The sequence below is a fragment of the Pinus tabuliformis genome, chromosome 2_2 (genome assembly GCF_031772625.1).
Source record: "Pinus tabuliformis cultivar Carrire ecotype Pingquan chromosome 2_2, CPIR1, whole genome shotgun sequence".
NCBI lineage: Eukaryota > Viridiplantae > Streptophyta > Pinopsida > Pinales > Pinaceae > Pinus > Pinus tabuliformis.
The window spans coordinates 1,086,054,244-1,086,069,477 of NC_142300.1; the positions used below are offsets into that span (position 1 = coordinate 1,086,054,244).

General features: G+C 40.1%; 1 protein-coding gene across 1 annotated transcript; it reads right to left on the reverse strand.

Annotated features, from left to right (window-relative positions):
- Nucleotides 1–11,388: 11,388 nt before the first annotated feature.
- LOC149197162 (sister chromatid cohesion protein PDS5 homolog D-like) lies at nucleotides 11,389–12,789 on the reverse strand. Its single transcript, XM_089408585.1, has one exon. The coding sequence runs from the start codon at nucleotides 12,787–12,789 to the stop codon at nucleotides 11,389–11,391; it is 1,401 nt and encodes a 466-aa protein (XP_089264711.1).
- Nucleotides 12,790–15,234: the final 2,445 nt, after the last annotated feature.

Sequence of the window (15,234 nt, forward strand, 5' to 3'; positions counted from 1 at the left end):
ATGATGTCCTATCTATTGGGGAAGTAGTTCCTGACAGGGAAATGATTATCACAACTCTTGGAGGATTGCCCCTTAAATGGTATATATTCAAGACTACTCTTCTCAACAATAATGTCATCCCAGGATTTGAGGAATTGATGGCTAGATGTATTCAAGAAGAGACAAGGATGGAAGAGCAAGAAATTCTCGCACTTAAAGGCCATCACTCTTCCTTTTCTTCTCATGCTAAAAGAAGAAACAATTCTGGGGCTAAATCTAAAGGAAAGGCTGGACCTAAGTGTGAAAGAAAAGGTCGATGGGACAATTGCAACAAAATTGGCCACTATGTGAGGGAGTGCCTTGATAAAAGGGACTCACACCACGACGATGACCAAAATCACTCTCAAGGCAATCAAAGGAATTTCAGGTGCAATGGCAGAGGTAAAAGAGATGCGAGAAATCAAGGAAGAGGACAACCCCTCAAGAAGGCAAGAAACTCGAGGTATGATTCTGATGTTGTTAATAATAAGCAAGATGAATATTGTCTACCAGTGGACCTCTCTACTACTGCTCCCCCGGACTCGCTGGGAAATTGGCTTATTGATAGTGGTTCCTCAAGGCACTTCACTGGTTTTAAAGAAGCTCTCTTTAATCTGATAGAGAAGGAGACCAACCTGAAAATTGTTCTTGTGGACAACGTAAAATATCCCATGAAAGGTGTAGGGAATGTCACTCTTCAATTGAATTAGGGTAATACAATTCATTTGCAAGAATTCCTATATGTACCTCATCTTAAAAAAAATCCCGGTGTGGATTTGGAAATGGAGGACAAAGGCTACAAGTTAACCTTTATCGATGGCAAGGTACGCATATGGAAAAGGAATTTTAAGGAAGCTTTCACTTGGGTTTCGAGTTGATTCATTATATTAGGTCGGAGGAGGTCCATTGGGTCTCATGTCTTGTGACACATCACTTCAATCTGAGCTATGGCATCGGAGGTTTGCTCACCTTCATTATAAATCTCTACCCAATGGAAGACAAAGGGTGATAGGGATGTCCGAGTTCCGAGTAGAGCAAGAAGGTGTATGTCCTCGATGTGTTGAACGAATTCTCAATAGGGGACCATTCCCATAAAGCCAAAGCAAGACCTCCGATATATTGTAGTTGGTTCATGCAGACATATCTAGTATGATTCTTGTGAACTCTTTGGGAGGATATTTATATTACCTCACTTTTACAGATGATTATTCTCGCAAGACATGGATATACCACTTGAAAAAGAAGGATGAAGTGTTCACTTGGTTTTGTCACTTCAAAGCCTTGATCAAGAATCAAACCGAAAAGAAGATCAAAATCTTAAGGACTAATAATGGGACTGAGGATGAATACAATGAGTTCAACACCATACAATCTTGAGCAAAGTGGTGTGGTGGAAAGAAAGAATCGTACGATTGTGGAAGTTGTCCATACTATGCTTCACAATCAAAGAATTCCGAAGTTTCTATGGGCCAAAGATGCGAATATCGTTGTATATGTGAAAAACCGATGCTCTCATCAAGCATTGGGTTCCAAGACTCCCAAAGAAATGTTGTTAAAATTGGCAACTACGGCCAAAATCCATGTGGGTCATCTTATTAATGGAATCTGATATTTTTCTTGGATCCCTCTCATCAAGAGGTGTAGGATTGATCCAAAGATCATATGATTCCAATAAGTATTCATTGAGATATAAATTTATTTGTGTTATGAGACAATTCATCAAGGTCGGCCAGCAACCAAATAAACCCCACTTGTGCTCAACGTTTTACTATAAATAGAGGTGGCCGTCAAGTCATTTTCAACACACTTGGGATCTCTTCCTCTCTACCTGTGTTTGGGTTTTAATAGAGGAGAGATCCTAAAGGATAATGCCACCCTAATCTAGAGGGAAGAAGCCGGAACTACTCAGAACTGCTGTGAATAGCCGGAACAGCTAGAACTACCTGAACTACCGGAATTTCCGAAACTGCTAGAAACTACCGAGAATTGCTAAGAATTTTCGAAACTACCAGAAGCTGGAACTACCAAGAACTGTCGAAATTATCGGAACTACCAGAACTACCGGGAACTATTGGGAATAGCTGGAATAGCTGGAACTGCCAAAACTTCCAAAACTGTCGAGAACTACCGAGAAGTGTCGGAATTGCTCGAACTACTAAAACTATACGAAACTATCAAGAACAACTAGAACTGTCAGAACTATCAGGAACTGTTGGAACTGGTGGAATTGTCGGAATAGCCAGAACTGCCGGAACATTTGGAACTGCCAAGAACTACTGAAGTGGCCAAAATTGTCAGAACTGCTGAAACTGCCAAAACTACCAGGAACTACCAGAACTACCGGGAACTACCGGAGCGCTAGGAACTACAGGAAATGACAGAACTATCGGAACTACCAGGAACTGCCTAACTGTCAGGAACAACCAGAATAGTCGCAACTGTCGAGAACTGGTGGAACTGTGGGAACAGTTGGAACTGCCAGGAACAACTAGAACTGGCGAGAACTGTCGGAGCATCTGTATCTGAAGGAGAGAAGCATGCGAGGGACAACTAACTTAGGGACAGTTGTATGGTACTTAGCAACAAATACACCAAGCATGCAATGTTACAATTAGCATGCAAGGGACAATTAGCATGCAACAACAAGCATGCTAAGGACAACAAGCATGCTAGGGACAATAAGCAACCAAGGTGTAGCCAACACAAAGGTTAGTATGGCAACATGGTGCAACAATGGCACATAACGCAGTACAATGATGATTAATGAAGCGTGATGAAATGTAGCATATTGATGATGGGTGCAAAACGATGTAGCACGGTGAGGTGCAGCATGATGACAAAATGCATCACAACGATAGGTGAAGGAGTCACCTTGGAGAATCCGTTGAAGTATCATGTCTTCAATTGATCTCATGTATCATCTCCTTAGGGACGATCTATGCTCTTATCTAGATAAGTCAAAGTGTTGACTTCTGTTGCAAACGTACTATCTCTCTCTCTCTCTACTGAACTATTGAAGAACATATAAGAAGAATTGGTCAAGGGTTTCACCACATTGGGGTTTGTCCCTAGCTAGCACCACATCTTGTGTCCTACTGTCTTGGCTTGTCTTCTATGATTTATGTTTATGTTCTATTTGCAGTTTACTTTAATGCTGATGTGATTGCTAATCTAGAAAAGATATTGAGCTAATAGTGAAAATTGAAATAAATTTCTCTCAGCATAGAACATACCTAAAATTAACATGGTATCAAAGCTAAGGTGAGGACAATGCCCAAGCAAGAGTGAAAGAGAAATCACTGAATATAGTTGGGAAAGGAAAAAAGGATTAGTGGATTCCTCATCCCTCTTCAAATTCACCAGGGTGAAGTGGAAGCAGAGAATATTATCAGAATGGCACAGTGGAAGTTTTTGATGGCCTACCTAAAGATCATTTGATTGGGAATTTTGGATCTAAGGGTGGAAGGAAAGATAGATGCCTTGGTTGCAATAAGTTTGGCCATTATGCGAAGGAGTGTCTGAATGGCAAAGAAAAATCTCTTGATGAAGATAACAATCATTCCAGGGACATCTTCAATGATCAAAGGAATGACAGGTAATGCAGGTCATCAACGAAATGGCTGACTCTTCCAAGAAAGAAAGGAACCCCAGGAATGAAGAATCAAATGTTGTTTTTGATAAGATAAAGAAGCATTATCTTGTATTGGCCCTCTCCTTCAGATTCTTTGGGAATGTGTCTTATTGATTGTAGTGCTTCAATGCACTTCATCGTATAGTAGGGTGCACTCTCTAATTTTGTAGAGATGGAAACAATCGTGGGATTATACTTGGAGTCAATGCCATCTATCCTAGAAAAGGTGCAGGGAATGTTACCCCTCAATTGAATGTGGGTAACTCTATTCATTTACAAGAATCTCCTTTATGTAGCTAATCGCAATAAGAGCCTCGTGTCCATCTCAGAAATGGAAGTCAAAGGTTTCAGGGTGGCATTCATCGATGGAAAGGTACATGTTAAAAAATAGAATTTTCAAAGATCATTTTTCTCATGGGTTCTGGGTTGGAAATTTGTATCAAGTTGCAGGATGGTCCATTGGGGATCATGTCAATTGACATATCACATCTATAAAACTTGAGGTATACCTATGGGGCCCTTCTCGATGTGGGTCAGATGGTGATAGGGATGCCTGAATTCAAGAAGAGCATGAAGGTACATGTCTCAGATGTATTGAAGGAAAATATTATAAGAAGACCATTCCCCTCATTCAGCAGGTCCATAGGTTTGGAACAACCCAAGGAGTTGGAGATTCATGATTGGGAATCTCATGTATATAGGTGGAAGAAAGCGCTCTATGGCTTGAAGAAAAACACCCCAGGTGTAGTATGATAGGATTGATAATGTCTCATGAAGTTGAGATTCACTAGGAGTGAAACTGATCCAAACCATTACCCGAAGGTTGTGGATGATAGACCTCTCATATCGGCACCTTCTAAGGAAGACTTATTTCTGACAGGTGCAGACCCTCTCATTTGCAGAAGTAAGAGGGAGTTGGATTCCAGATGTGGAATGATAAATTGCATGCCTATGACTACCTCGAGGACCTTAACTTTCAGAAGATATACGGTAGTCATGTTGGACCAGATTTGGGAAATGTGTCTGAGTTTCATAAAATCATTCATGTTGATGTTCTTGGTGAACTTCCGTTCGGACATATGTTTTGTAGTTAGTGTGGTGAGCTCATATTTGTTTGAGCCTCACTATATTGGTGCCAAGAATCTTCTGAGATATCTTCAGGGCACAATCTCTCATGGATTGAGATACACTTCCAGAAATATGAAACTGCATGATTATTTGAATGTTGACTGGGAAGGTGATGTGGAGGATCACTAGAGAACTTCTCAATGCTGGTTCTATTTGGATTCTGCTTCGATATCATGGATGTGTAGGGAGCGGAAGTTGATTTCTATAAGCACCACCGAGACCGAATACATAGCTACGAGTATGATCTTGTGTGAAGCTGCATCGTTGCAAAAGCTCTTAAGTGAGTTGTTTGAACACATGATGAATACCAATGCGATTCTCTATGACAACCAGATGAGGGATTCGATTAGTGAGGAATCCTGTATTCGATGATTGCCCCAACAGATAGAAATTATACACTACCTTATCTGGATATGGTAAGTCGATGAGCGAGGAGGCTCCATCGCATTGAGACTAATGTACAAGTCACAAACATTTTTCCAAAGCCTCGGGGAAAGGTCAAATCTATGACTTTCCCAAATGACTTGGAGTCATTGAGGGACCTTCTTATAAGGGTCCTGCATGTTGCATGCATTGAGCTTTAGGAGCTCTCAGGAGCTTGGGGTACTTACTGGAGTAACATACGACCATAGGGCAACTAACCTCCCCTGGTGGTACACTATGTACAGGATGACAGGTTCAACCTTCGCTTGTGATACCCCGTGGCGACTATGGAACACGATGATTAGTTCTCCTGTGGGCTGGGATGATTAGTTCTCCCATGGAAACTATGGAATAGGATGATTAGTTCTCCCGTGGAAACTTTGAAACAGGACGATTAGTTCTCCTGTGGGCTGGGATGATTAGTTCTCCCATGGCAACTGTGGAACAGAATGATTAGTTCTCCTATGGGCGGGGATGATTAGTTCTCCTGTGGCAACCGTGGAACAGGATGATTAGTTCTCCTATGGGCCAGGATGATTAGTTCTCTCGTGGAAACTTTGAAACATGATGATTAGTTCTCCTATCGAGGCATGCTACCCATGCAGTCTGGGATTCATGGGAAGTACCTCTCATCTGATCAATGAGTAGGGAAAAGGGGTTAGGGACCATAGTAGTACTATCGATCGATGCATCATTGTATCTATTATACTCCCTATGTTAGGATGACCTCCATTGGTCTGGGATCAATGAAACTGATCTGGGATCAGTATGAGTGGTTTGAGACACTCTCTTCTGATATTGATCTCGGATCGATAAAACTTACTTCGGGTTAGTAAGAGCGATGTGACACACTCTCTTCAGATGAAACTGACTTCGGGTTAATAGAGAATGGTATGAGACATTCTCGATCAATTCTTCCTCTTCATGGTTCAGCAGAGAAAAGCTCAACAGAGCAATGCAGGACAATGATGGCGGAGATAGTATAGTCAAACATATGGATCGGCAGATGGAATTCTCCCTAGTTGAGAGGGAGTGTTAAAATTGGCAACTAGGGCCAAACTTCATGTGGGTCATCTTATTAATGGAAGCTGATATTTTTCTTGGATCCCTCTCATCGAGAGGTGTAGGATTGATTTAAATAACATCCAATTATGATAAGTATTCATGGAGATATGAATTTATTTGTGTTATGGGACAATTCGTCAAGGTCGGACAATAACTAAATAAACCCCACTTGTGCTCAACGTTTTAGTATAAATAGAGGTGGCCTTCAAGTCATTTTTTCAACACACTTGGGATCTCTTCCTCTATAATTGTCTTTGGGTTTAAATAGAGGAGAGATCCTAAGAGATAACACGGCCCTAATCTAGAGGGCAGAAGCTGGAACCGTCAGTAACTGCCACGAACAGCCGGAACAGCTGGAACTACTAGAAATGCTGGAACTGCTAGGAAGTGCCAGGAACTACCGGAACTACGAGAAGCTGAAACTTTAGGGAACTACCAGAACTATGAGGAACTACCGAGAACTACTGGGAACTACTTGGAATAGCCGGAATAGCCGAGACCGATGTAACTCCTTGAACTACCAAAACTATCGAGAACTGCGAGAACTGCTGAGAACTACTAGGAATAGCTAGAACTATTAGAACTGCTAGAACTGCCGAGAATTGACGGAACTACTAGAACTGTTAGGAACTGCCAGAACTACTGGAACAACCAGAATTGCGAGGAACTACCAGAACTGCCGGGAACTGCTGGAACTACCGGAACTGCTAGAATTTCCAGGAACTACCGGAATTGTCAAGAACTTTCGGGAACTACCAAAAATGCGAGAACTTCTGCAAATGCCAGAACTGCTAAAACTGCAGAGAACTACCGGAACTGCCAGGAACAGCCGGAACAACTGGAACTACTAGGAACTGGCGGAATTGCCGAGAAGAGCCGGAGCTGCCAGAACGGCTGGGAACTATCGAAGCATCCATGTCCGAAGGAGAGAAGCATACAAAGGACAACTAACTAACATTAGGACAGGTGTATGCTACTTAACAGCAAATACACCAAGCATGCAATGTTACAGCTATCATGCATGGGACAACTAGAATGCAACACAAAGCATGCTAAGGACAACAAACATGCTAAGGATAACAAACATGCTAGGGATACCAAGCAAGCAAGGTGCAACCAGCACACAGGTCGGTATGGCAACATGGTGCAACAATGGCACATAACGCAGTACAACGATGGGGACAGTGATGATTAATGAAGCATCACGAGATGTAGCATAGTGATGATGGGTGCAACATGGTATAGCGCGGTGAGGCGCAGCATGATGACGAAATGTAGCAAAACGATAGGTGAAGGAGTCACCTTGGAGAATCAGTTGAACTAGCATGTCTTCAAGTAATCTTAGGTATGATCTTCTTAGAGACGATCAATGCTCTTATCTAGATAAGTCAAAGTGTTGAATTTTGTTGTAAACATACTATCTCTCTCTCTCTACTGAACTATTAAAGAACATATAAGAAGAATTAATCAAGGGTTTCCCCACATTGGGATTTGTTCCTAGCTAGTGCCACATCTTGTGTCCTCTTGTCTTGGCTTGTCTTTTGCGATTTATTTTTATGTTCTATTTGCAGTTTACTTTAATGCTCATGTGATTGCTAATCTGGAAAAGATATTGATCTAACAATGAAAATTGAAATAAATTGCTCTAAGCATGGAACATACCTAAAATTAACAGATGTTCACTTCTAAGAAACCTGACGTATCTCATTTTAGAATTTTTGGAAGTCTGGTATATTTTCATGTGCTGAAGGAGAAAAGGAATAAATTGGGTGCATGTGGAAAGAAAGGAATCTTCATGGGCTATAGTGAAAACACTAAGGCCTATAAAATCTGTGGCTAGTCAAAGGGAAATCGAGATTAGCCATGATGTCACCTTTGACGAAGATATGGATCTTAGCAAAATTAACAATCTTCCTACTCAAAGAGGATCCAACGAAACTGACACCAGGGAACCAAAGGAAAAGGAAGATGAGATGATGCCTGATGTGGAAGAAGCAATGGATTCTATTGATCCCCCTCTGCAAGAGCCTTCCTCTTCGAGGAAGAGGCCTTCATGGCTTAGGGGGATGCTTGATGATGTTAAAGGGCATGTTGCACCTAAGCGAACCTTCCAAGAAAGTAAGAAGTCGTCCAAGTATCAGGGATACTTGACCATCATGAAGACACTCATCCAAAATGAGCCTTTGTCATTCGCAGAAGCTATCAAACATCAAGTATGGAAGGATGCTATGACCGAAGAATATGAGTCCATCATGAAAAGCGATATCTTGGATGTGGTCCCCAGACCCTAGGACAAAGCAGTTGTCACTTCGAAATGGCTTTACAAGATAAAGCATGTAGTTAATGGAAGTGTGAAAAAGTATAAGGCTTGTTTTGTCGCTAGTGGCTTCTCTCAAAAGGAAGGTATAGAATATGAAAAGATATTTGCACCTGTTGCCTTATATACTTCCATCTGCTCGATCATAGCCCTTTCTGCTTCGCAAGGATGGAACCTACATTAGATGGATGTCAAGACCACGTTCTTGCATCTTTCGATCAAAGAGGAGGTCTATGTGGAGCAACCTGAAGGATTTGAGATTCATGATCGAGAATCTCATGTGTGTCGGTTGAGGAAGGCCCTCTATGGGTTGAAGCAAGCACCCCGAGCATGGTATGAGAGGATTGATAGCTACTTGATGAAGCTGGGATTCACTAGGAATGAAGCCGACCCTAACCTTTACTATAAGGTTGAAGATGACAATCCTCTCATACTAGTGTGGTACATTGACGACGTCTTTCTAACTGATGCAAACCCTCTCATTCAGAAATGTAAGAGGGAGTTGGATTGTGAATTTGAGATGAACGACCTAGGACTGATGCACTATTTCCTAGGACTAGAAGTCTAGCAGAAGCGAGGGGACATTTTCCTATCTCAAGGAAAATATGTGCTGAAGATATTGGAGAGATTCGGTATGGTGGACTGCAAGCCCGTGACTACCCTGATGGATCTTGACTTCAAGAAGTTAAGTGGTAGTGCTGCCAAACCCGTTTTACAAAATGATACCGAGTATCGTCAACTCATCGGAGCATTGATGTTCTTGGTGAACTCTTGTCTAAATATATGTTTTGCGGTCAACATATTGACTGAACATATGGTTGAGCCTCACCACTCACATTGGATTGGTGCCAAGAATCTATTAAGATATCTTTGTGGCACAATCACTCATGGGTTGAGATACACTATGAGAGATGTGAGACTACATGGATATACCGATGTTGATTGGGTAGGCAGTGTGGTGTACGGAAAGAACACTTTTGACTGTTATTCGTCTTTGGGATCTGCCTCGATATCCTGGATGAGCAGGAAGCAAAAATCGATGGCTTTGAGCACTGCCGAGGCAAAGTATATTGCTACGAGTATGGCCTCTTGTGAGGCGATCTCATTGTGAAAGCTCTTCAGTGAGATGTTTGGATTTACATTGGATACAACTGTGATCCCATGGGACAACCAAAGCAGGATTCGTTTATCAGAAAATCCCATATTTCATGATCACTCCAAGCATATCGATATTACGTACCACTATATTTGGGATATGGTGCAGCGAGGAGCAATGAGGCTCCAACATATCGATACAAATGAAGAGGTCGCTCACATTTTGATGAAGCCCCTAGGAATGGTCAAATTACTGACTTTCCAAGAATGACTTGGTGTCATTCAGAGATCTTGTTATGAGGATCGAGTATGATGTATTGAGCTTTAGGAGCTCTAGGGGGGCACGGGGTACTTCCTGGAGTGACATGCGACGAGAGGGTGACTCACCATCCCTTAGTGGTGCACTATGTATAGGGAAAAAGGTTCAACCTTCCCCTTTGACACCTTGCAGCGACTGTAGAACAGGATGATTAGTTCTCCTATCGAACATGATGATTAGTTCTCTGTGGCGACTGTGGAATAGGATGATTACTTTTCCTGTGGGCCAGGATGATTAGTTCTCCGTGGCAAGGAAGACACTAAAAGGAGAATGCAAAAGTTGCTAAAGGTCTCTTTGACTTGGGTTGACCAAGAGTTGACTCATCAAGGGTGCAGTTTTGGTGTCGCTAGTTCTCCTAAGAAGGCCGTAGATTTTGGCACAAAAATCGAAGCAATCCATCCACATGTTTGACCAGTGTTGACTACCCTAGTTTTGGGGAGCAAGTTGACTTCAGTCAACAACAGTTTGACTATGTTTTTGGGGTTATTCAAGGGTTGTTTCTTGAGGCTCTTCTAGGGCTAGTTGACCGGAAATTGACCAATCTTATTGGAGGTCAATTTCAACTCGTTTGACAAAGTTTGACTTTGCTAATCTAGGGTTTGTTGCTGCTGATATAAAATTACACAATTCTCATTTTGTACTATTCCTCTCTACTAAACTATTGAAGATAAAAGAAGATTTGATCAAAGATTTCCCTCAATTAGGATTTGTCCATGGCTAGCCGTCACATCTTGTGTCTCTTGTATTGATTTGTTTTGTGTTGACGGTTTAATAAACTGCTCTAACAATATAACATACCATAATTTAACACATATAAATATAAATATAAATATAAATGTCATCATTTAATAACATCCACCTCTCTAACTCAACATCATAACGGTAGTTCAATTAAATTCCACATTAACACTTCAATTATATGCCAACAGAAACGAGTAGGGAATACTACCTTAAATTTGGTCCAAAACAAGATAATGTCCAATAATGCACATAAATGAAGCCTTACAGACCTTTGAAATGTTTCAAAGCACTCTCACATTCGTTTAACAGGTAATCCAAGCATTTAACAATCTAAGCTGCTAATTAAAAGCTGATCCTTGCTCATGTTTTGAATCCAGTCGTTAAGCCTTTTGAGTTGGCAAAACAGAAACGAACTTTTATAAATATTTGCATGAGCTTTCGACACAAATATCCATCCATCGTTCTCTGCGACAGAAGCAATGGATACATCCTACAATCATCATTCTGATTGGTGAAATATAGGGAGTGAAACATAAGAATGTCAGAATAAAACAAATATATTAAACACGCTATGAACATTAACTAAACAATCCATCCAGAGAGAAGGAAATTAATTTAAGCAAAGTGAATCTTGGAGAAGGGCATTACTTATCACTTACATTCTAGACGAGTTACATGGTCAATAAACTCCCAGCGCTGTTTCCAAAGTTGAAGTTTTTCACGATCACCATCGTAATATAATATGGTGTGCCTCTTCGACTTGGGGTCATACGATTCAACAACCCCCTCATAGAACTCTTTATCCGAAGGCCACCACACCTTTATCTTTCGTCCAACGAACTTCTCATCTTCTCCGAATGCTTCTACAGTCTTCTCCGTTTCCGAAATGTTCTTCCTCCTCGGCGGCCTGTTAGGGTTTGAGGGATTCGGCACCGAAAGATTATTCTCCGGTTCGCCAACTTTCCCTTCTGTTAAACCTACACCACTGTAAGCCTTATCTGTGCTGTCTACCATCGGCGTAGGGTTTTCTCTGACGCGTGATTGTTTTATCGCCCGCCGTTGTCTAGGCGCATTGGAACTTACCGGCTTTTTCTCAGCTTCTTTTTTCCTCTTCTTACTCATTTTTTCAGCCCTAATTAATTCAGAGCTTGAAACTTGACGGTTTGGATTATCCACAGAAGTTGCAACTGGCTCTGCATTACCGCTTCCTGGTTGCAATATAGCCCCTGTTCTCGCAGTTGTATATTGGGTAGCATTAATCTCCTGATTTCCATCCCTGCAGATATCATAAACAATTTCGTTGTACCCATGTACACAACTGCAAATATTTTCCTGATTGGATGAAATTTTTGCTGTAAAATACGGCCCTAGCTTTTCAGCACAACATGCGACGACATCCAAGCATAATGAATGCGCAGCCGGTGAAGAATCCCTCATTCCTTTTCTCAAGTTGATGAGTAAAACAGCCAAAAGTTCCTCCGATATATCATCGCTTTCATCCAAAACCCCAGACATAATCGTTTTCATGGAGTCATATACATCATTAGAGAAATTATTCTGAGAAACAGCGGAAAGAAAATTTTTGAACATATCAAGGACCAGGTGGTCTAATTCAAGGTCCAGCATAACTGTCCACAACTTGATCTCTCCAACGGTTTTGAGAATTACAGACCTTCTTTTAAAGGATGAACTGTTAGGCTCCTCCAGTTCCTTAAAACTTCCCACAATGAGTTGAAATATCTCTTTCATCTCTTCTTCATTGTATGGTTCGTCAGGGGCCGTTATTCTGGCGATTTGGGTGAAGCAACTGATGACCAACAGCATTACATCTTTGTCAGGGTGCTTCATAAGGTATGGAGTTATCAGAGAATCCTGTGAAGGGAACATTGCTTTGAGAGTTGATACGGAAGGTGCTTGTTGTAGCAAAAGCAGGCAAGACTCAACTTTCTCTAAAGCTTCAAGTAGCTCATCCTTCGATGTCGGTGGAATTTCTAGCCTCCTCCCTGCTTCAAACAGTTTATGCTCGAGTTCAAGCTGTTCGTCATTTTCCATTCTTCGTTAAAAACCACTTCAACAGCAGAGAGAAATCAATCGAGGAGAGAGAGAATTCGAAGAGTAATGACAAGAGGGTATTTAGAATGGTTGGGCACTACGTCTGTTTAATATGAATATATTTTATAATTTCTATTTTTTTTTGGGGGTTCAAACTCCGTTTTACGCGGATCCAGAAAGAACCAGCTTTCTCGGGCATTTTCTGGGCAGTTCAATGTAGAAAATGAATTATATATATTATGGTTAGATCTATGAATTTTGTGATAGATGGTAAATAGTAATGCTTTTCACATTAATTACATCATTAAAATTTGGTTCAATTAATTAAATATATATTATAAAATAATGATCTGGTCAAGATATTTTATAAAATAATCATCGGGTCAAGATATTTTTTATTTTATTTAGTTAAGATATTTTTATAATTTCAAAAAGAGAATTTAACAAACTTACAAAATAGCTCACAAATTTGGTGAAGATTATGACAAATTTGAGCAAATTTTTTTGAAAATCTTGGTTACGCCGGTCAAACTTCGGAATTTTGGATACCCAAAAAAACTATTTTGTTACATCCTTAGACAATGCCACTTCAAAATATAATATTTAAAAATATAAAATTGTTTAAGAATTTACAAAGTAGGGAATAGATACTTTGGCCATCACGAAAAGCAACAAATCCAGTTTATATGATAGGTATTAGAATTTTATTTTTTTTTAATGTTATTAGATTTATTTTTTTATTGTTTAAAATGTATTTTTAATTATATATATTTAAAAATTAGCGGGGCATTATGCCCATTACATAACTTAAATTTGTAATTTTAATAAAAATGCTAAAATTTGTTGGAAAATATACTAAATGCCCTACACCTAAAATAATTAAACAAGAAAAAATAATAATACAGAAATTAGTTGCCATTGTGAAAAACTTAACAAAAAAAATTAAACAATAATTGAAGATCGGTAATTAAACATGAATAGTTAATTTCAATAGGATAATTTTAATTGAAAAATAAAAAAAAGGTAATATGGTGTAAAATTTTCTGTTTCCCACCCCGGTTTTCAGTTTCACCTTATTTCTCCCATATAGTTAAATGCCCATTCCCATAGCCATACATTTAACAGACTAAAAAAATAAATATTGCTGAAAACACAAATTCTGGAAATTTTTCAGAGTGCTGGAAATTGCAGAAATAAAAAATCAGCAATTAAAACAGCCATAAAAACACATTTAAACTCAGTGATTTTTGGTCAACTTGACCCTGGAAAAACCCCCTACAACTCTTGGGGAAAACCAGTTTGAGAGCTCTTCTTTATTTCTGGAAAATGCCTTTTACAGAGAAAATATTTCAGCAAAAAAATCAGCAAAACAGAAATTTTTCCAGCAAGCAAAACTTATCTGTTTTCAGCCCACACGACAATCTGAAAACTGTTGGAAGAGCTGTACGGACCATACGGATGTACGGACTGTACGGACGTACGGATGTACGGACCGTACGGACTGTACGGACGGCCGTACGGACTTGTACGGACAGCCCTCGGGAAAAGTGCAGAAAATCGCCTCCTCGATATTCGTGCTGAAAAATAATTTTTTCACTGTTTTGCTCACTAAATCTGCCTTTTTCTGCTTGTTCTTTATGCTGTTCAGATTTGCTGAAATGCTGCCTTGGTGTGTGTGCCAAACTGCTGCCTCTTTCTCCTCCTTGTCCAGAAATCTCCCTTGCTCTCTTGCTCTCCTTCTCCCAATCTGCTCATGAAAGAATTGAATGATCTTTTCCACCTTTTCCTCCCTTAACCCAACCCTAAATGACTTTTGGGTGATCCCTAAATCCAATGGCTGAAATAGATTTAGATCAATGGCTGAGATTAAATGCTCATTTAAATCTCACTTTCTATTTTTTAATTCACCCCACTTTAATAAAGACCCACTTAGTCATTTATTTCCAAAGTCACTTTTCCTTTCTAATTTTTCATTGACTTTATAAAGTCACTTTAAAATTAGACTTAGTAACTTTATCACTTAAAGTCACTTTCAAATTAGATTTAACTTTATAAAAATTATAAAGTTACTTTAGGAGAAAAATTAAATTCTTTTGGACACTTTTCCCTAGGCCAAAGATCAAAGCCTTAGGGAACCACCTGTCCTCCGGTACCAAATTTCAACACTCCCTCTTACCGAGGAAGGTGTTCCTCACCACACCCATCTTGTCTCTGAAGTAGACATGCTTGCCCCGTGGTAAGGCTTTGGTAAGAATATCTGCAACCTGCTCATCAGTGGAAATATACTCAAGCTTTACAGCTCCCTTCTGAACATGGTCTCTGATGAAATGATATCTGATCCCGATATGCTTTGACCTGTCATGAAATACTGGATTCTCCGTGAGTTTAATGCAACTCTGATTATCACAGTAAATCACTGAAGGTCTCAACGGCTGACCAAATAAG

Excerpts from the sequence above, each read along its gene's own strand:
- LOC149197162 (XM_089408585.1), bottom strand. The coding sequence starts at position 12,789 with ATGGAAAATGACGAACAGCTTGAACTCGAGCATAAACTGTTTGAAGCA.